The sequence below is a fragment of the Sinocyclocheilus anshuiensis genome, unplaced genomic scaffold (genome assembly GCF_001515605.1).
Source record: "Sinocyclocheilus anshuiensis isolate Anshui unplaced genomic scaffold, SAMN03320099.WGS_v1.1 scaffold44, whole genome shotgun sequence".
NCBI classification, from domain to species: domain Eukaryota; kingdom Metazoa; phylum Chordata; class Actinopteri; order Cypriniformes; family Cyprinidae; genus Sinocyclocheilus; species Sinocyclocheilus anshuiensis.
The window spans coordinates 1,763,135-1,786,003 of NW_015555746.1; the positions used below are offsets into that span (position 1 = coordinate 1,763,135).

The following is a 22,869-nucleotide window of genomic DNA, read 5'->3' on the forward strand; positions in this document are numbered from 1 at the left end:
AAATATGTACCATTAAGGGGTAAATAAGGTACCGAGATTTTACCTTTTTTTCTGAGAGTGCACTTTAAAGACAGATTTTTTTAAATAACTGAACTATTAAAATCTAAACCAAAATGATGGCTTTGGTGAAATCTCAACATTGCATGAACCTCCTGCTATCTGTGGTTTGTTTACTTTTGCTGAGACTTACATTGTTTATTTTCTCCGTATAACTTATTTATCACATTGACAATGTAACTTTGAGTAAAATAAAGATGGATAATGGATAGGCTAATTACAAAGAGACACTATTTATCTTTAATATAATGGCATTTTATTTCTCTCTCAGAGATTTATTCCCTCAAAAATGGGCTATGTTGCGAACACGACGTAGGCTACCTTGTGCGGCTGTGCGTTTTCACATGCTCCATAGCGACCCCACGAGTCCGAGACGTAACATTACATTGATTTGCAAAGACTCGGCGGGTCCAATAGAAGTCATTTTCGTGGCTGGTGGGTGGCTATTACTGCACGTGATCCAAATCAATGTACGTTCTAAACCTGACTGACGTTGATATTATCCAATCACGTGTCATCTTTTAACAACGTTGTCCAATCCCCGTTCCTTGGTGCACATTGACACGCACCAAATAACAAATCATTTGACAACGCTAGTTTGCGATATGAGAGAACTATGGCTTCCTCCTTGATTAAGTGGTTAAGAGGATTATATGTTTTTTTATTAACATGTCTCCTGTCCGTCTTTGGTTTTTTGAATTTAGAAGAATTAAATGAAATGAAATATGGAATACAGATTCTGCCCGATCCTGTTATTATGGGACAGGTAAGGTTGTTTTGGCTAGGGATGCAGTTAGCTAGGGATGTTTATTTGCTACACACAGCTGTTAGCTTTATGCACAGCTTGACGTATCAGACATTAAAAGGTTTGCCTATGTGACATATTTTCCTATTAAGTGTCTAGTACTCCAATACAGAATAGCAAAAGTTAGGTAAAAAATCAGTATGGTAAAGTTGGCAATGTGGTGTAAACTGTATCGCCACATTTACCTGGTTCTCCTTTTCTAATTCATTTTCTCTGTTTCTGTCATGTTTTTTCTGTTCCTGTTTTTAGATGGAAGATGTGATGTTGGTCTCTAACAAATACAAGCAGCTGTATGAGTGTCGTTTGCCAGCTCAGGCAATGCGTTTCCATCAGGACCCGGTGTCAGAACCTGATGTTCAAGGCTACAGTGGTCCAGGAGTCCCTGATCTCCTCAAGCCCATGCAAACTGCACCATGCCTGGTTAAGGTTGACATCACCTCTAGTTCTGTCACAGTAACGTACAGACTGGAATATACACAACCACTGACATGGATAATGACATTTTTGCCATTTGCCTAGTCTTTTTACGTTATTTGCAGGTAATGAAGTACATGTCACTGTGACATAAAACATGTTTATTTTTATTCTGTTTATAGACCAAAGACTGGTGGACTTATGAGTTCTGCTATGGCCAGCACATCAGGCAGTACCACTTAGAAGGTGTGTTAAATCATTAATGTCATGTGTCTTTATTAAAAATGTCTAAATTATGTTTTACCATGTCTAATGGAGTTGTAGTATAGTGGTGGTATGCCAGGTATACCCTTGAGATTTTTAATAGGAAAAATTGAATTTATGAGTTTAAGTTTTGAAGGATAATGTGTATTCGCACTATTCAAGGTTTTTTAAATATATGCCATGTCTGTGATTATAGATTCTGAGATCAAGGGAGATGTGCTCTTCTTGGGATATTATGATTCAGAGTTTGACTGGACCAATGAAACCGCCAAGGTAAGGCCAAAAGTGCTTCGTTTTAATTATTTTTTTATTTATTTGTTGTATGTTATTCATTTTTTGATAGTTACAGAAAATAGAGAAAATTCCATTTATAGCTGATAGTCAATATTAGTAATACAGGGTGCAATATTACGAACATGCTAAGCTAACACACATCTTCAGAAGTATGCTATTTGCACGCCATCTTTGTAGTTATCTTCTATGTATTTCTTTATTTGTTTAATATGATTGTATGACATTTTTTCTATTTTTAGGCATCTAAGCAGCATAAGCTAAAGAGGTATCATAGTCAGTCATATGTCAATGGCTCTAAATGTGACTTGAACAGGAATCCCAGAGAGACAGAAGTCAGAGTAAGATTGCACACACACACACATATATACACACATATACTGTGTATATATATATATATATATAGTGCCATGAAAAGGTTTTCGCTCCCCCTCCCTGTTTTTTATTTATTTATTTATTTATTTTTTGCATATTTGTCACACTTAAAAGATTCTGATCATCAAACAAATTTTAATATTACACAAAGATATAATGCAAGTAAATACAAAATGCAGTTTGTAAACGATGATTTCATTTATTAAGGGAAAAAAGCTGTCCAAACCTACCTGGACCTATGTGAAAAATTAATTGTCCCCTCCTGTTAAATCATGAAATAACTGTGATTAACCACATTATTTTAGAAAGCTGAGTTAAATTTCTCTAGCCACACCCAGGCCTGATTATTCCCTGACCTGTTAAATCAAGAAATCACTTAAATAGAACCTGTCTGACAAAGTGAAGCATGCTTAAATAGCAACACATCATGCCGCGATCTAAAGAAATTCAAGAACAGATGAGAAAACCTTCCCAGGAGTGGCTGTCCTACCAAAATTACTCCAAGAGCGCAACAACGACTCATCCAGGAGGTCATAAAAGAACCCTCTTTTAAAGAAGGCCTCACTTGCCTTAATTAAGGTCAGTGTTCATGATTCAACTATAAGAAAGAGACTGGGCAAAAACGGCATCCATGGGAGAGTTCCATGGCAAAAGCCATTGCTGACCAAAAAGAACACAAAGGCTTGTCTCACATTTGCCAAAAAATATCTTGTTTATCCCCAAGACTTTTGGGCAAATCTTCTGTGGACTGATGAGACAAAAGTTTTAAGTTTTTGGAAGGTGTGTGTCCCGTTACATCTGGCGTAAAACCAACACGGCATTTTATAAAAAGAACATCATACCAACAACAGTCAAACATAGTGGTGGTAGTGTGATGGTCTGGGGCTGCTTTGCACTTTCAGGACCTGGACGACTTGCCATAATTGATGGAACCATGAAATCTGCACTCTATCAGAAAATCCTGAAGGAGAATGTCCGGCCATCAGTTTGTGACGACATGACCTTAAACGGACCATTCACGCTTGAAAACCCTCCAGAGTGACTGAATTAAAACAATTCTGCAAAGAAGAGTGGGCCAAAATTCCTCCACAGTGATGTGAAGGACTCATTGCCAGTTATCGTAAATGCTTGATTGTAGTTGTTGCTTCAAAGGATGGCACAACCAGTTATTAGATTTAGGGGGCAATTACATTTTCACGTAGTGCCAGGCAGGTTTGGACAGCTTTTTCCCCTTGCATTAAATTTATTAAAATGATAGTACAGACTTATACATTGTTACAAAAAAATCGGTTTTAGGGAATCCTGAAAAAATGTATCATGGTTTCCACAACCATATGAAGTAGCACAACGGTTTTCCACTTTAATAATAACTAGAAATGTTTATTGAGCACAAAATCAGCATTTCTGAATGATCATGTGACACTGAAGTAATGGCTGATTAAAATTCATCTTTGCCACCACAGGAATAAATTACATTTTAAAATATATATTAAAAAAAATAGTTGTTTTAAAATGTAATATTCCACATTATTACTGGTTTTTCTGTATAATGCAGTCTTGAGCATAAGAGACATAAGAGACCGTATGAATGGGAACAAATCACTGCAGTCATCTATTAGAAAGTCATCCCAGCGGAGTTGAAGCTGTTAGGGAGGGTCAAAGTAGTTTTGAAATTAAATGTTAAAAAGCCCTTAGTGCCCATATAGTGTAGGTCAAAAGCCGTCATAATGTGAAAATGTGTGACTGTGAAAAAAAAATTTTTGGGATTGAGTTACTGCTATGCTATGTTATTTGAATCCAAATCTGAGCTGTGATAATCTAAATTAATGTGTGCTTTTTTTTTTCAACAGTTTGTGTGTGAGGAGGGCTCTAGTGACTATATCGCAAGGGTAGATGAACCTCAGTCCTGCCGCTACGTCTTAACAGTACACACCTCTCGTACATGCCAGCATCCCCTCCTGCGCCCACCTTCCACTGCCAAGCCACAAGGCATTGTGTGTCAACCTGCTCTCAGTGCCCAGCAGTATATGGACTATGTCAAGACTCAAGTCTGTAAGTACAAGAGGTTCTGTTTTTTCCGTCCATCAGGGCTTTGTCATTTAGTGAAAAACATATTGGGCAATATATCAAATACGCCTAATATGTTTGCAATGATTTTTCTAGTAATACACAATTTAGCAATGTTGTGAATGTCACAATTTTACTTTTTATTTGGCTTTTCAAGAGCATTTCATATGACTGGTCCTTGTTGTGCTGCCTAACTATGTTTTGAAAACATCTCCAATTTAAAAATCAGTGGAACAAGTGGTGTTCAAAATCAGTTGAAACACTATATAATTAATACAGGTAATGAGTGGAGGATAGGAGGGCTTCTTAAAGACAAACTAACAGGTCTGTGAGAGCCAGAATTCTTGTTGGTTGGTAGGTGATCAAATACTTATTTCGTGCAATAAAATGGAAATTAATTATTTAAAAATCATACAATGTGATTTTCTGGATTTTTTTTTTGATTCTGTCTCTCACAGTTGAGGTGTACCTACGATGAAAATTACAGATCTCTCCATTCTTTGTAAGTGGGAAAACTTGAAAAATCGGCAGTGCATCAAATACTTATTTGCCCCACTGTATATATATATATACACTGCCGCTCAAAAGTTTGGGATCAGTAGGATTTTTATTGTTTTTTAAAGAAGTTTCTTCTGCTCACCGAGGCTGCATTTATTTGATCAAAAATACAGTAAAAAAAAAGTTTGGGATCAGTAGGATTTTTATTGTTTTTTAAAGAAGTTTCTTCTGCTCATCAAGGCTGAATTTATTTGATCAAAAATACAGAAAAAACAGTAATATTGTGAAATATTATTGCAATTTAAAATAACGGTTTTCTATCTTAATATACTTTTAAAATAGAATTTATTCCTGTGATGAAAAGCTGAATTTTCAGTATTATTATTCTAGTTTTCAGTGTCACACATGATCCTTCAGAAATCATTCTAGCATGCTAATTCATAATCAATGATTGAAACAGTTGTGCAGCTTCATATTTTTTTGGAACCTGTGATACTTTTGTCAGGATTTTTTGATGAATAAAATTAAAAAACAACAGCATTTATTTAAAATAGACTTTTGTAACCATAGAAGTCTTTACTATCACTTTGTATCAATTTAGTACATCCAGGGTGTCCGCGGGTCCTTAAAAAGTCTTAAAATGTCTTAAATAACGGTTTCCTAATATAAGGCCTTAAAAAGTCTTAAAATGTCTTCAATTCAGTTTCTATGGGTCTTAAACATTAGCGCAAAAAAATATCTTCAGTCTGACGGACCTAAATGACTGTTTACAATCATTGGACAGACCGAAGATTTTTTCTTCCCTGCTGTAGTTGCTGCATCATCAGAGAGAATCGCAGTAGCAGAATACAGGTCGAACTGCCTGACCAGACAAATAGCCTGATTAAAACATAAGTGACAAAAAAAACCCAGCGAAGTATCGAAGAATTATTCTTCTCATTTTATTAGCCTACATTCAATGTAAACCGCAATTGATAATGGATAGTATATTTCTGGTATCAAGGTCGCGCTGTTAAGACTCGCTCTGTTTGTCTCTTTGTGAGAAACTTCAGAACAAACGAGCGTAACAGCACACATAAACTCAGAAGAAACACACTGAGGTAAAAATTCAAAATGTTTAGTTTATTCATAACATGATATAGTTAAGTAACACCATGACAAGTGAGCTATTTTGCTCAATATTCTCACGACGCAAAAAAACATTCAAAAATACCTACAGTGTGCACGCATTACGTGAAGTCTTGTGTGTGTGCGCATTTGCAGTGCGCTCTTTTATGGCACAATTCAGTCTATTAAAATACATTCAGAATGATCACAAATTCAAGACATGGGGGCAGAAAATGTGTATATTTATACCACTTCATGTAGTTAATCAATTTCACACGAAGAGTGCCTTTTTTCTCCAAATATTACCATATACAAATGTGAGATTTATTTTTTACAACAGTTCAATAAACTAGAAGTTTTATTAAGAGACTTGCGTTTTAGACACCATATTGCCTGTTTTTGCACTATTTCGCACAAAACAGCGTTTTGTTCCTGAGTGAATCAACCGTTTAAATGATTCGGTTCAGTCGCAATGACTCCTTATTAACAGTGACTTGCTGCCACCTACTGGCGGTTTTAATTTCACATATAAAGTATTTTTTCATTTTTTTTAATAATTTCAAATATCAGTATTCAATGTTTTATGTTTAATATATCAAAACATTATTTATGCATTTGTAACTGCATGTTAAATGCATTCATGTTCTGCATTAAACAGTGTGTAAATCCACACAGAATATGAAGAATATGAAAAACTTTAGGAGTCAGCTATCCACGAAAGTCCTTAAGATACCAGCATGATAACACACTCAATCAGTTGAATGAATGACTCAATACTCACTCATTAAGTGACTTACCGCCGCTTACTGGTAGTTTAGTTGTGAAGTTTGTTGAAAAGTATGCATTTTTCCCCTCAACATTTCTTATTTGTATATTCATAAATGCATTTAAAACATTAATCTCATAACATTATTTATTGCAGTTGTAATTATTGTTATTTGCAGTGTAAATTATTTAATCTGACTGGTAGCAGCCCTATAGTGTATATTGAATTTATTGATAAATTGTAATAATTTGACATGAAAGATGAAGCATACATCTAAAAAGGTTAAAAATAGGCCTTTGTAAAGGTAAATAAAAATATGCAGATTTAAGTATGTAAAGGCTGATAGAACACTGATGAAACATTGCTTCAGAATAAATTGTTTACTCCACCAAAAATCTCAGCGATGCAGTTATTTTGCAGTCCGCGGTTTTCCCGCAGAATTAGGCTACTTTAACACTGTTGCCGCGTTTTTTTTTTTCATGTCCGCGGGTTTAAGCGACCCCAATAACGTGATATTTAGCCCCTAAAATGCTAATTTTACCAGGGGAACCCCACCAAAACGTGTATTTTACCCCACCGGAATGTGGTTTTTACCGTGGGATCCTCCCTGAAACGCGATTGGGCTAGTTTTGGGCTAGTTTTGAGTAGCAATTGGGCAGGTTTTGTTGTGAAAACCTGGCAACCCTGGTTTAGAAGGAGTTTGATGTTTGACCACATGAATTGGGGCTGTCAATCGATTAATTTTAATGAAATGATACTCTAAATAAGAAACTAATACTGCCAGTAGGTGGCAGTAAATGTCATTGAGTCATGTGTTCATTCATTGATTCATTCATTAGATTCGTTCAAACGGCTGATTCATTCAGTTTTTAAGTAAATGGCTCTCTTTTTAGGAACGGGCCATTGAATCATTAGTTCACCTGATTCGTTCATAATGCGGATTCATTCAGAAATAATGCTGGGAGAAGCGCAAGAGTTCTGCTGTGGCTTTAAAAAGATAATATTTGCTTTAGCAAAACTGAGCAAAAACGGACAATATTGTGTCTAAAATATAACACAATATTAAGTTCTTATGATCTCTGTTATCTTATAACGTTATTTTTTCCATAACTAATTAATTAGATTACATTAGATTGATTGATTAGATTAGACAGCTCTATCATTAAACCCAATTTATACTTCTGCATCGAACCTACGCTGTAGCCTATGCATAGACGCACACCCTACGCCGTAGCCTGACGTGCACCTCTGCACCTCACTGGTCTGCTAGAACCCCTCCCTCCACATGTACTTGAGTTTTGTGTGTGTTTATGTGCACTTTAATATATTTTAATGTTACACCTTCTTATATAAAATAAAACAAAGCAAAGAACAAGTGTCTTATCATTTATTATACTACATAGCATTATACATCAGTAGTTGTCCGCAACAACCAATGTTGATCTGCCGTGATACAAGTCCTTGTTGAGATTGAAAGAATGCCATCTTCTCCTGTTCCGTTGTTGTCTCCTTTTTGTAGTTTTAAATAATGATTTAATGATTTGATATTTATTTGCCACCGTCACGGCTATAATGAGCTGCTTCTTCTTCGGCTTTTGCCGTGGTACTGCGGGTTACATCAGCAACATGCCCGTGGACACTGCTGACTAGCGGTTTGCATGTGTTCTGCACGTCGACTCGGACAACAACACAGAAGCATACATGAAAACTGACGCATAGCCTACTACTAATTGATGCATTATTTTTAGCTCATTGACATTTCTCTTTCTATCTCTCTCTCCTTCTTTCTCTGTACTCAGCTGACACTAAACGTAAAGTGGAGCAGATCTCGGAGGAGCTCAAGAACCTAGATGAAATTCTGTCCAAGGATGACAAAACAGATGAGAACCCTGCAGTCCATTTAGATGAGCCTCCACTTTCAGAGTCAGAAACAAAAGGTCAGCATGCAATGATTTGATTTGTTTATCCAACCACAATCTCTCTGACTCTCTAGCCTAAATCATGCAGTTACAAATGAATACATTGTGTGGCGCTGTGTAAATGTGACATTGAGGTGGTGAGAAGTGATGCCATGCGCTTTCAGGTCTTGTTTGTACGTTTGTAAGACTATTACAGTGTTTATTTTCAAATCCTCGTCTTTTAATAAAACATAGTTAATGTGTATGCTTGTTTGTGCATATTTATATATATAATATTAACGTTAACATTACTGTTCATTTATATTACACATATTTATATTTTCTCCAGGTTAGTCTTTTTTGGTCTTGGTTTTACTTTCTCTCTTTTTTTTTTTTTAAGATTTTTCTCTGTTTTGTTAGCAGCTTCGGTGCAGCATTCAAACAGTATGGCATTTGTGTGTGCATGTTTCTGTGTTAACAGAGGGTGAAGTAGCTGAGGTGGGCTCAGTGAGTGAAGAGCCTGAGGACAAGGACTTCTGGGATGGAGTTGCCAAACCAGCAAGCACAGAGTCAAGCACACCTGACTCAGAGGTGCAGCATCATTTAAAGCATATCTTCAATCTATAATATAAACCATAATTCTTTTGCCTTTACGCTTGTTTAATGAACCTTTTGAGGGGGCACTGATCATAACCATGGATTACAACTGTCTTACAGAACCCTGAGGAGCCTCAGGACAGCCAATTACATGAAAGTGACAGTAAGACAATTAATCGAAGTTTAATTTACAATTATAGCATCAATCAAGTTGTCCTAAATTTAAACAGTGCACTTTCTTCATTTTTTTGTTCATCTTTCTTTTTCTCTTTAGTATTTGGAGAGGTAAAATTTAATTTTAAAATCATCACAGACCCTGCAGACCTCATGAAATTTGTACAACATCTCAGAGAAAGCAACCAAAAAGTAAGTATTTTTGAATCTGTGCACAGGCTTTGACAGAAGCTGATTTGTCAGCCAACATCTTGCCGTCTGGAGAATATTGGCAAAAAACTTGGCAAAAATGACAAAATCGCCTATGGTCATTGCATAATGTCTTACAGTTTTTCAGAATATCCTGCCATAAAGTGTTTCAAAGACGCTGTGTCAAGTAAAAAGCCACTCACCCACTGAAAACACATATCGATTGACCATTAATGTATGTGCTCTATGTTCAGAACAGGAAAGCCGAACTGGAAAAAGAGAGCCAACAGTCATCTCAGAAGAGAGAGGAGGAGGAGGAGGAGGAGGAGGAGGAGGAGGAGAAAAGAGAGGAGAGGGCAGCAGGAAGGGAGGTAGAGGAAGGGGATGAGGATGAAAGATTGCTGCAGGAGTTTGAGGATGAAATGGCAGATCTGTCTGTTCCCTCCTCCAAGATAGAAGAGATAAAAGAAGAGATGCAGAAAGAGTTCGAAAACATCATAGAGGAAGTACGAGTTATTACTGTTACAGCCTGCTCATGAAAAAATCAGCCAGAAGACTTGGCAGTGAATAAATTCTATTGTGTTTTATCTCCCAGGCTCAGGAGGAGTTAGAGAACGAAGGTCTTAAGGGCGAGTTTGATCGCACTCAGGCTACGCAAACTCTAGAGAACACACTGGGGAAACTTTTGGACCGTCTTGAAGACAAGACCGGACATGAGAGTGAACCAGAAACAGATAAAAATACAGACATGCATAAAAACACACACTCACAGCATAAGACAGAGGGAGGCCCTTCTCCTGGCAGCCCAAACCTGGTTCCCAAAACACCAGGTAAATATACAGAATGGATGCTGAGTGAACAGGTGCATGAATGAACAGATGGTAGAATGAATCGCTCATTAAATTGCTTGTAACTTCCGTCTTTGCACCCCAGGCATTCACAGAACCTGCTTCTGAGCATATTATACTATACATATATAGTATAATGTCTATAAATGTGTGTATGATGGATATATATGCATTATACAGTGGCCCTGAAAAGTAATAATCTGAAAACAAATGATGCTAGACCTTTTCACTTTACTCCATTTTAACCTTTAACTGCTCCCAAAGACAAGTTATTGGCTGCAAATATTTTTATCTTAATTTTTAATGATAACATTGATGTACAAAAATTCAGGGTTTGTAAGATTTTTTTTTTAATGTTTTTGAAGGAAGTATTTTATGCTCACCAAGCCTAAATTTATTTGATAAAATACAGTAAAAACAGTAATGTTATGAAATGATATTATAATTTAAAATCTTTGTTTTCTATTATAATGTATTCTAAATTATATTTTATTCCTGTGATGGAAAAGCCATTACTCTAGTTTCAGTCTCACGTGATCCTTCAGAATTTTGACCCTGGACCACATAACCAGTCATGAGGGTAAATTTTTTGAAATTGAGATTTATACATAATCTGAATAAATAAGCTTTCCATTGATGTACTGTATGTTTTGTTAGGATAGGGACAATATTTGGCCGAAATACAACTATTTGAAAATCTGGAATCTGAGGGTGCAAAAAAATCAAAATATTGAGAAAATCACCTTTAAAGTTGTCCAAATTAAGTCCTTAGCAATGCATATTACTAATCAAAAATTAAGTTTTGATATATTTACAGTAGGAAATTTACAAAATATCTTCATGGAACATGATCTTTACTTAATATACTAATGATTTTTGGCGTAAAAGAAAAATTGATCATGTTGGCTATTGCTACAAATATACCCGTGCTACTTATGACTGGTTTTGTGGTCCTGGGTCACAAATCATTCTAATATGCTGATTTGGTTCTCAAGAAACATTTCAAATTATTTTCAATGTTAAAAATTGTTAAAACATTTTTGTAATACATTTTTTCAGGTTTTTTTGATTAATGGAGAGTTCAAAAGAACTGCATATATTTGAAATAGAAATCTTTTGTAAAATTATAATTTTTTTTACTGTCACTTTTGACAATTGAATATATCCTTGCGTTAAAAAAAACTGACACCAACCTTTTGAACGCTTGCATTAATTTATTTTCAGCAAACTATGGTCCAAATACTTTGTGCGGCCACTGTATGCTTTATCTGTATACTAAATCATTGTCACCACTTACACTAATACTACACAGTGTCATACTGTTGTGCCATTGATGTTGTTAGAGAGAGACTATAATACTTAAAATAGGGAGGGGGAATTTTCCGCCATCTCTGCCGGTAACCTCCCCTTCCCTCTGTCTCTCATCACCCAAGCCCAAGCGGGCAGCAATGGCGAGCAGGTAAAAGTCAGGGTGACTAAGTATAAGGTGGGCGGAGGTGTGGCTGCAGGAACGGTTACCGGGGGCAACGATGATGATGATGATGATGAGGGGGGTGTGAAGGTGAAGGAACTGGGCGAGGGCGACCCCCAGTGGCAGCAGATTCAGGAAGTGGTCAAAGAGCAGCTAGAGAGAGCCGGCATCAAGGCCAAAGGTAGGCCAGAACACACTAACACACACACCTAAGTATTCTTATTTCCCTGTGTGTGTGTGTCTTTGTGAGTGGAGCGAAGACTTTATATTTCATCCTGAAATCTTAAATTATTCTTCTGCCCGGGCTTTGCTCTGAGTAACTTGTTTCCTCAAATAAGCATAACTGTTCTTCACTTTGACTCTATTCCCCTAAAACACATCTAGACATAAGTGTTTCACAATTCTTTTAGATACCAGTGATTTTGTTTTTCCCTTGATGCTGGCTTGCGTGGCTGCAGAGAAAGGTGGAGGAGGTCTTTTTCAGCCTTAAGAATGGCTTTGAAAGAAAACAACATTATAGGATTTGTGTGCACTCACATTTGTCAGTAGAGGGTGGTGGCTGTTGCTCCAGTTTTGCTGGTTTTGGAGTAGAGGTTATGTTTAGGCTGACAGAATGTGAAAATTTAGGAGTATGACAGCATTTTGTTTGTCCTTCCTACATTCCACAGCCTTTATTACCATCTCTGCCTGCATCATTTCTGCCACTATTTATTTCTTCTACCAACTGTGTGTGTATGGGAATGATGCATTTTGTTATTCTGTCTATTGTTAGACTAACAATATAGTTATGTTAATGTACTTGGGTGTTGACTAAGGATTTCTGGGCCTGTTTTTAAGGAAAGATTGAGGTGAAGATTTTAACCCGTAAAACAGCTGAGGAAGCGGGAGATCAGTGGCTCACTGAAGAGGATACAAAATCATTTAGAGAGCTTCTCATCAACCTTCTGGTATGAACCTATACGCACAACTATATTTACTTAATATACTAATGATTTTTGGCGTAAAAGAAAAATTGATCATGTTGGCTATTGCTACAAATATACCCGTGCTACTTATGACTGGTTTTGTGGTCCTGGGTCACAAATCATTCTAATATGCTGATTTGGTTCTCAAGAAACATTTCAAATTATTTTCAATGTTAAAAATTGTTAAAACATTTTTGTAATACATTTTTTCAGGTTTTTTTGATTAATGGAGAGTTCAAAAGAACTGCATATATTTGAAATAGAAATCTTTTGTAAAATTATAATTTTTTTTACTGTCACTTTTGACAATTGAATATATCCTTGCGTTAAAAAAAACTGACACCAACCTTTTGAACGCTTGCATTAATTTATTTTCAGCAAACTATGGTCCAAATACTTTGTGCGGCCACTGTATGCTTTATCTGTATACTAAATCATTGTCACCACTTACACTAATACTACACAGTGTCATACTGTTGTGCCATTGATGTTGTTAGAGAGAGACTATAATACTTAAAATAGGGAGGGGGAATTTTCCGCCATCTCTGCCGGTAACCTCCCCTTCCCTCTGTCTCTCATCACCCAAGCCCAAGCGGGCAGCAATGGCGAGCAGGTAAAAGTCAGGGTGACTAAGTATAAGGTGGGCGGAGGTGTGGCTGCAGGAACGGTTACCGGGGGCAACGATGATGATGATGATGATGAGGGGGGTGTGAAGGTGAAGGAACTGGGCGAGGGCGACCCCCAGTGGCAGCAGATTCAGGAAATGGTCAAAGAGCAGCTAGAGAGAGCCGGCATCAAGGCCAAAGGTAGGCCAGAACACACTAACACACACACCTAAGTATTCTTATTTCCCTGTGTGTGTGTGTCTTTGTGAGTGGAGCGAAGACTTTATATTTCATCCTGAAATCTTAAATTATTCTTCTGCCCGGGCTTTGCTCTGAGTAACTTGTTTCCTCAAATAAGCATAACTGTTCTTCACTTTGACTCTATTCCCCTAAAACACATCTAGACATAAGTGTTTCACAATTCTTTTAGATACCAGTGATTTTGTTTTTCCCTTGATGCTGGCTTGCGTGGCTGCAGAGAAAGGTGGAGGAGGTCTTTTTCAGCCTTAAGAATGGCTTTGAAAGAAAACAACATTATAGGATTTGTGTGCACTCACATTTGTCAGTAGAGGGTGGTGGCTGTTGCTCCAGTTTTGCTGGTTTTGGAGTAGAGGTTATGTTTAGGCTGACAGAATGTGAAAATTTAGGAGTATGACAGCATTTTGTTTGTCCTTCCTACATTCCACAGCCTTTATTACCATCTCTGCCTGCATCATTTCTGCCACTATTTATTTCTTCTACCAACTGTGTGTGTATGGGAATGATGCATTTTGTTATTCTGTCTATTGTTAGACTAACAATATAGTTATGTTAATGTACTTGGGTGTTGACTAAGGATTTCTGGGCCTGTTTTTAAGGAAAGATTGAGGTGAAGATTTTAACCCGTAAAACAGCTGAGGAAGCGGGAGATCAGTGGCTCACTGAAGAGGATACAAAATCATTTAGAGAGCTTCTCATCAACCTTCTGGTATGAACCTATACGCACAACTATACCTGCAACATGTAAAAAGCAACACCTACCTGCAAGTTCACTAAAGCAGTCATATACGTAGAATCAAATTTTCTTCATCTTTTAAGATAAGAGTTCATTGCACAATAAAAAAAAACGTGACATGCTCACATTTACCCATCAGTGAGACCTCTTTGGTATTCCAAAACTTAGTCCACCTGGTCACAGTGAGGTACTAAAGAGAAAGCTTCATAGATACTATTTATCATGTGGTCACATTTGTGACATTTCTGTAAAATTTGGAGGGTAAGAAGGTTCATTGTAAATGGTGTGGCGATGCATGAAGCACAGCTCACACAGAAGTCACTTTCAAAACAAGCAGCTTTCTAATGGTCAGCGCAGTAAATTCAGGGAATTGTTTTTTGCAGATTATCTGATTTACTGAATATCGCCTGTGAAATTTCACACCTGACCACACCTTAACAGTTAATAATAACCGTGAAATGTGGGAAAGTTGGTCAAACCTTGTGCTGTTTTTAGCTGTTGGCACCTGAAATTTTTGCATATTTTCTGAAGAATCCCAGTATTACAAACTGCAGATTTCAGCACGGATTGTTTTGTGAACAGTTTGCTTTGTACAGAATTTTATACTGGATCCAACAGAAAACCCATTGTTCACATTTAAATATTAGAAGGTGGCATTTAAAGGCAAATATTAAAGGCAAAGCGGCAAAAAACGGGTCCGAGAAAAGGAGGACATGACCTTATGACTACTATTTAAGAAGCAAAACATTTTATTATTGTGAATTTAAATAATTAAAGAATGTGTGATGTGACCCTTATAATATAAACACCCTATATACTGTACATTTCAGTGTCTGTTAAGGAAAAATGTCCTCGTTTCTTACACTGATTCAACAGGTAAATAAATTGGTGTTTACTCTTTTGTGTGCAGACAGGAGGTACGGAAGAAGTGTATAAAGAGCAGAAGAGACAGCAAGAGTTGGAGAATAACTACAAATTTGTCTGGGGAGAAAAACAGGAAGAGAGCCAGTCCACAGGAAACAGTGATTCTGATGAAGCAGACTTTTGAGCCTTTTCCTCTTCTCTCAAGCACTGTTAACCTCAAGAAGGGCAGCCAGCATTCTCTGAACTATACACTGCCTGGTCGTCTCATGCATCGCAACCAAACTGCTCTCTCAGACCGTTTAAGTCATGTGAGCCCTGTGATGGGTTCAGTCAACTGCCGTGAATTCTGATTATCCTGTATGAGCATCTGTGAATGGTTTATATCTTGCTTGATTTCAATCTTGGATTTTTTTAAACAAATATACAAATACACACATTTCAGTTGTGTTGCTCTTTGTCTGTGTGTGACAGGCTGTGACAGATCTTTCTTCTTTCTTACATGCAGACAAAATATCAGTTAGTATGCATGTCAAAGTTTGTTTTGCAAAGACAGTCTGAACTAACATTTACAAACGTTGATTTTGTTTGTCTTGGTTGCTTTTGAATGTCAGAAAATCTGGATTCAATGGATGCCTTTGATATCCACAGTATGGCGGTAGAGCTTGACGATGCAAGTTGAATGAAAGATTAGCCAATTCATGTAAATAGAAGCACTGTCCTGCCACTATTTTCTTCTGGCACATAATTCATATGTTTTGTTTTGCAAATATTGTTTGGCCACAAGTTCACAACTGTGGGAAACGTCTAAAGCTACTTTCTCCAACAAATCCTGAGCCTGACCCTGGCCTAAGCAAATAATTTAGTGTACTGCTTCAGTTTTGTCTCAATTCATCTTTTTTGACAAGTTTGTTTGTGCAGACAGCCCAGTTATAAGATGCAAAGTTAGTTTAAAACCTGGACGAAAACTGTTGCCAAACATTTGGAATCTACTGCATTTAGCCAGTGCTTTCATGTCGCCAGCAGACAAGGACTCTTTTTGATGTAAATGTTTTGAATGATCATCATACTTTAGTCAGTTGCAAATAATGTTGCTACAGCATTCGATTTGTTATAATTTGTGATAATTTAAGGCATACTTTCAGTTTCTGTTTTCTAATGTAAGCACACTTGCCCTTTTGTGAGGGATTGAGTGGTTAAAGCTGCAGTAAGCAATTTATCAAAAAAATAAAAAACCGATACCAATAAAATACATCTTGAGATGTCATCGCATTATCTCTGTGAAAGCCCCTGTATTTGGAAAACAGTAAAATAAAGAAGAAAAAGAATGACAGCGGGCCATGCGTGTTGGCCAATCAGAACCTGGTGGCATACGTTTTGCGCCCGGGCGGGACTACTTGTTCAGTTCAATTCAAGTTTATTTGTATAGGGCTTTTCACGATACAAATCGTTGCAAAGCAGCTTTACAGGAAATTAAGTTTCTACAATATATTTAGTAGTAGCTTATCAGTGGTGACTATGTCAAGTTGATGTACATATGGCAGAAATGTACGGTAAAAATCAGTTAATGACATAATCAAACAGACGATGAACACTGTTAACAGCAATAATTATGTTGCAATCAAACTTATAGCAAAATTTGGTAGTTCTGTGTGTTGTTTCAGGGTTGGCATCATCTGAGGTCCTCTGAGGAGTTGGCATCATCCCTGGTAAAGACACTACACCTGGTAAAGACACTAGCCGCTGCATTTTGGACTACCTGTAGCTTGTTTATTGAAAATAGTTTAGTATCATCAGCATAACAATGGGAACTAATCCTGTATTTTCTAATTGTATTACCAAGGGGAAACATGTATATTGAAAATAGCAGAGGACCTAGGACAGAGATCCTTGTGGCACTCCATACTTTACTGGTGATAACTGAGATGACTCCTCGTTTAAATAAACAAAGTGCCAGTTCACTAGTTGTGGTTTCAAGCCCCTGCTCCTTTAATTGCCGACAGGTGCCCTTTCGGTCTGGTGTTCTGGCGATTTGTGCTACCCCGCTCAGATTGTGCTATCTCCCATTAAAAAGATAGGTAGCACAAATCGATAGCGAAAAATGCTACCTATCAGATTGTGCTACCAGCATTTTATTCATGTGGTTTGAGGCTTTTTTTAATGTCCATACCTCCCTGATAGCACACATATATCTCGGAGACGTCTATTTGACGTCTGCATTTACATCTGGAAGACGTATTTTTTACAATGTTTGCTCATCTGCAATACGTCTATAAGACGTTTTCTATCAGATGTCAAATAGATGTCTATTAGATGTCTTTAAGATGTTTATGATTTAGAATGTATGTAAAATTGACATCTTACAGACGTCTGTTAGATGTTTGTACACAGCAGATGCTTTCCAGATCAAGTGATCTTTAACAGACATCTTGCAGACGTATGTGTGCTATCTAATAACCGTGTCATCCGCAGCTCTAAACTTGGCGCCGGTGTTCTGACGATTTGTGCTACCCACTCAGATTGTGCTACCTCCCATTAAAAAGATAGGTAGCACAAATCGATAGCGAAAAATGCTACCTATCAGATTGTGCTACCAGCATTTTATTCATGTGGTTTGAGGCTTTTTTTAATGTCCATACCTCCCTGATAGCACACATATATCTCGGAGACGTCTATTTGACGTCTGCATTTACATCTGGAAGACGTATTTTTTACAATGTTTGCTCATCTGCAATACGTCTATAAGACGTTTTCTATCAGATGTCAAATAGATGTCTATTAGATGTCTTTAAGATGTTTATGATTTAGAATGTATGTCAAATTGACATCTTACAGACGTCTGTTAGATGTTTGTACACAGCAGATGCTTTCCAGATGAAGCGATCTTTAACAGACATCTTGGTCTTGTTGAGATAAATAGTTTAGTATCATCAGCATAACAATGTCGAACATCACCTGACCAAACCCGGAAAACAGGTCTCATCGCTTCCGCTTGTCGGAGAACGTGTTAACAGCCGTATTAAATAATAGCGATATATATGGATATACTTTTTGGATATATTTTAAGATAATCAGTTAAACTAGCTAGCTGTTTTTATTGTTTACGTTTTATTCCATTTCTATTGAATAAAGTCTACATGTGAAAATAAAAATAAAAAAACTTTTAGATATCAGTCCGCATATGTGATGGACATTGGTTATGATCATCATTGGTATCTACTTTGAAGGCATCTTGAGTAAAACTGCTTCATATTTAACGAAGCATATGCAAAACACTTAAACCGGAAGCGACGAGACCCGGTTAACAGAATACGGAAGTCTGTTGCACATAACCCCTATTGTTGTTGCAAAACCGCCACCTCTACCAATCCAACGGGGCTCATGCTTATAACAGAAGCTTGGTGGAGTAGGCTCATTTAGACCAATATAATCATTTGGTTTGAGCAAGGTTTCAGTCAAGCAGAGTACATCAAAACTAAATTAAACAAAACTACTTGTTTGTCCAAACAGCGGAACGCTGGGTAATTGTTGGTCAAATTTTCAGCGGCTCAGAAAAATGCTTACAACAGCTTTGGGTTTTCAAAGGTCACCACGAGATGCACAATTGTACATTTTGGTACTACTAAAGAAATGTTTCTCAGAAACCTGTTAAAAATGCATGCGTGGGAGCGATGACTGAACAATAAAATGTACGATATGCTGTGGTCTACAATAAAAATAATAATTCACAGGTTTAAACAATGTTAAGTAGCCTTGAAGTCTCACACATTCAATTTACAAGCTCACATCGTGTCTTCTGAGCATTGTGACAAAACGCCTTTTCATTCTGGTCACAATTTTATTGTTAGTATAATATATCAACAGCTAGTATATTCATATAAATAAAAGTTAATATACAATCATTACAAAATATACCCCCGTTTCTGACAGCTTTCAAATGAAAAGCTTGCTGCAGTGAGATCTAGGGAGTTGAGTAAATGCCTATATCAGAGATACACTTTAAAAGAAGGAATACATTTATTAAATAGGTGTAAAATTATTAACACAATAAAAGAATAAAGTAATAATGATTATGATGAAATTGTAATAGGAAATAAGTTTAAACATTATTTAGATCAATAATTTATAACAAGTGAAAAGTGTTCCAAAGTATTGTATCTAATAGATGAAGTAGGGAAAGTCAGAAGAAAAACGATATCTGCGGATTGCAAGAAAGGAAGAAAAGCAGAAGAAGGGAGAAGTAGTAGTAAAGAAGTAAAGGAAAGTGTGAAAAAAAATTAAGAATCAGAGTAGGTACAAGGAATATGCAGGAAACTTACATCCTCCCAAATTGGTGTTTATGTCTAATAAGAAACGGTCAAATAGACTTATTCATTATGTCACATGTTGTTGTATCGACTACAGATCAGGTTAGGCTAGGTCAGGGGTAGGCAAGTTGAAAGATGTCCAATATCTAACAGAACACCAGTAGAAGATGTAACTTTCAAACATATAAAATGTGCATAACATACATAATTTTGGAGAATACTACAAATATCACATAAGAACATAAATCAAACAAAGCAAAAGATAAACATAAATGAATCACAGTATTTGAATATGAATATAGGATTAGGATCATTATAAGAAGCATAAATCAATAAGTAATAAATCACATAACATTGATTATTTGGATACATAATTTATACATCAGTTAATAATGCTTGATTTGAAAAAAAAAAAAGTTATTAAAATTACTTATACATTTTGTTAATTTTCGCATAGGGTTGTGCTCATAAGCATTTGAGGAAGCAGACACGACACGACTTGAACGCTCTCAAACCTTCACCCGATTACAACCGGCTAGACTAGGCGTGATTGATGTCGATCACAAGAATCTTTCAAACTTTTCTCGACGTGATTCTTTTGGCTCCCTGCCTTCACTTGCCGGAATGTGTTCCACGGTTGGATACATGTGGTCCAATCATAACCCGCCGTTCAAATGACATCATCGTTCAGTTTAAGATTGACAGTCGATCCATCCAATCAAATGCGCTTCCGTATGTCTTGTATTAGTTGTGACGCGAACAGTTGAGTTCACAGTTCCTCAATCGTTTCGAGAATGGTGTAGTCGAAAAGATTTCCTTTATTTTTTTGTTGAAATAAAAGCGACACAACTTAGTGGGATGGGTGTGTGTCACTGTCCACGAAACAAAGTTTGACAGGGAGTAGCTCTGAAAAGGGTCGGCTAGTTATAATACCGAACTGAACCGCCCCCATACCTCTCGGCTTCTACTTGGTGGTGAACAATATTCAGTTAACATAGGAAGAGATAGGAAGCACGTTGCTAGTTAGCTTGAAGTAAAACCTAATATTATCCCCCAAAGCAAATTTGTATGGGTCAGAAAATAGCCAGGACATGATTTTGAAGCCGATGTACATGATTAAGCTGTCAGATTTCTTGGATTTAAGTTGAAAACCACAGCTATGCTGTTATGCTAGCTCTCTGAGTTGGACTGAGATGGCCTCAGTGCCGAATCCTGCAGTTTTTCTCACTTCTGTTATGGAGGAAATAAGCTGTCTGGTAAGATTATGTATGTCACCTTGTTACCTAAGAAAGGCTAAAAGATTTGCTCTGGTACTTCTGCTGTAATAATGACAAAGCTGCTTGTTTTAAAACTTAAAAAAAAAAATCAGAAATAGAAAAAAAGTGTTCATAGATTACAATTAATTTTGTCATTCAAAATTTGTATGTTCTTCAATAATAACAAAAGCAACAGTTGATGATGTCACTTTCGTATTTTCTGTATTTCGTCTAAACATTTTAGGGTTTAGTTATTTAATACAATTAGGCCCCCTTAGTTCACTACTATTGTGCTAGTAAACAATTGACATTTTTTAAATGACGATCTTGTATATTTTACGTCTCAAAATTGTCAGGAGAACTAAAGACAAATTGATTATTGGATGAACGCCGATTACACAACGCCTGATAGTGCTGTCTAAATTTAAACTAATTTCCCAATGTAAAAAAATTAATCCAGCATAATTTTCCAGTGGAGACGTTTAGCTGTCATTAGTTGTATCCTGGTATGACGACGCATGCTGTTTTCTATTGCAGTGTTGTCATAATCAGTCATAGATCATGGAGCTGCTGTCACGCAGACTCTACGCGCATAACATCGGGTTTATTTTCGATTTTTATTTTATTTTATTTATTTATTTGTATTAATGAGATCTGAATCGTGAACGTAGCATATTGACAGGTTTGACGAACACTGCGCCGTCCTCTGCTGGCTGTAGTTAGTGGTTTTGTGTTTCTGTCTGTCTTCTAAATAGTCACTCTGAGGAGGTGATTGTCTCTACATACAGAGCTCGTGATGAAAGCTCTCGGCGCGCGCTCCGCGTTCTACGTGGGCTTTGTGGTGGGCACGTGCACCCTGTACGTGCTTCTGCGTCAGGTTGGGTTCACGCGGAACGTGGGGTCTGTTGAGCCCGAGGCCCACAAGAAAAGTCTGCTGGAGATGGTTGAAGAAGAAGACAAGAACTGGAAGAAGGAGAGGTTGGCTCTCTTCAACCTCAATCATCCTCACCATACAGGTAAATACAATGTAGAAATGAATGCTTATAATAAGCAAACACAATATATTCGTAGTATGAGCACTACAAGTGAAACTCCGTATCTATAAAGTGCCACAGTGTATATTAAATCGATCAATGGCCCAGAAATGATCCAAACCTTTATGACTGTCATATTTGGAACCTGAAAGAAGATAATAGGCAGAATGACAAAACATGAAATGCAAGTGAATAGTAGGAAATCAAGTCATACAGGTTTGGTACAACATGAGGTGAGTAAATGATGGCAGAATTTGAATCTTTGTTTTTTGTCCTTAAGCATATAAGGTAATTGTGTGTATCGGGCCTGAATAACTTAAATAGCATTTAAATAAAATACATTCCTTGTGCTCTGTTGTTTCACCTGTACAACTTGTTTTGCATGGTTTTGTTGGAAACCATAATATGGAAATGATCCCCTAAATTACAGTCATATTCAAATTTTTTTTAGAAATATGTTGTTTGTCAGGTCTTATGATCCACAAAGAACAAGTATTTTGTGAATCTGCCAGTTAATGTAAAAATAAATAAATAAAGGCATTCCCAAAAGAGGTGTGTTAGACTGGTAAAGCCAGATGATGTATATACAGTGCTTCAGCTTTTACACCCTTTTATTGATATGACTTGTGGATATAATTTAAAATAATATAAAAGAGTCAGCCACACCTACCTAAAACGGCTCGTTCTAACACGCCCCCACATATCTACATCACTATGTGGGAAGATTTGCATAACGCCGCCCAAATGTTCACGCAAAGAAAGAAGGCATAACTTTTATTCTCGCTGTAGTATTGTTGTTGCCGCCGCCATGTCGTGAAGGCGCTGTGTTTCGTTGTGAAAGCGAAACTACTTTGTTTGGCCTTCCAAAAGAGGACAATATCTGCTTCGTCATGCCTAGAGCTGATCCGTGCTGGTTGCTGAGGAAATACTACAACTTTGGGCTGTGGAGTCCAGCCCAGGGTCGTCACATGTGGTTGCCGCAAGCCCTCCGGACGCTCCTTCGTCGAATCCGCCGCCTCTGCTCAC

At 37.0% G+C, this 22,869-nt stretch overlaps 2 protein-coding genes across 4 annotated transcripts in view; both read left to right on the top strand.

Moving 5' to 3' along the window:
• The first annotated feature begins 632 nt into the window (after positions 1-632).
• Positions 633-16,533, top strand: LOC107673576 (protein OS-9-like). 2 transcript variants are annotated; one of them, XM_016467208.1, is made up of 15 exons: positions 633-823; positions 1,112-1,288; positions 1,459-1,522; positions 1,737-1,813; positions 2,074-2,172; positions 4,057-4,258; positions 8,444-8,581; positions 9,024-9,133; positions 9,260-9,302; positions 9,414-9,505; positions 9,757-10,008; positions 10,098-10,332; positions 11,784-12,002; positions 12,659-12,768; positions 15,296-16,533. In XM_016467208.1, exons 1-15 carry the CDS (start codon positions 674-676, stop codon positions 15,431-15,433), a joined length of 2,106 nt encoding a protein of 701 aa, XP_016322694.1. In that variant the 5' UTR covers positions 633-673; the 3' UTR covers positions 15,434-16,533. The 2 variants fall into 2 exon arrangements, with proteins under 2 accessions (XP_016322694.1, XP_016322695.1); XM_016467209.1 differs by lacking the exon at positions 11,784-12,002.
• A 3,783-nt stretch (positions 16,534-20,316) lies between these two features.
• Positions 20,317-22,869, top strand: part of LOC107673577 (glycoprotein-N-acetylgalactosamine 3-beta-galactosyltransferase 1-B-like) — a 7,688-nt gene continuing 5,135 nt past the window's right edge. Inside the window, exons 1-2 of one of the 2 annotated variants that reach the window (XM_016467211.1) lie at positions 20,317-20,819; positions 21,565-21,825. In XM_016467211.1, the coding sequence (XP_016322697.1) occupies positions 21,606-21,825 (220 nt within the window). In that variant the 5' untranslated portion in view covers positions 20,317-20,819; positions 21,565-21,605. The remainder of the gene's footprint in view (positions 20,820-21,564; positions 21,826-22,869) is intronic. The other variant, XM_016467210.1, reaches the window with a different exon arrangement.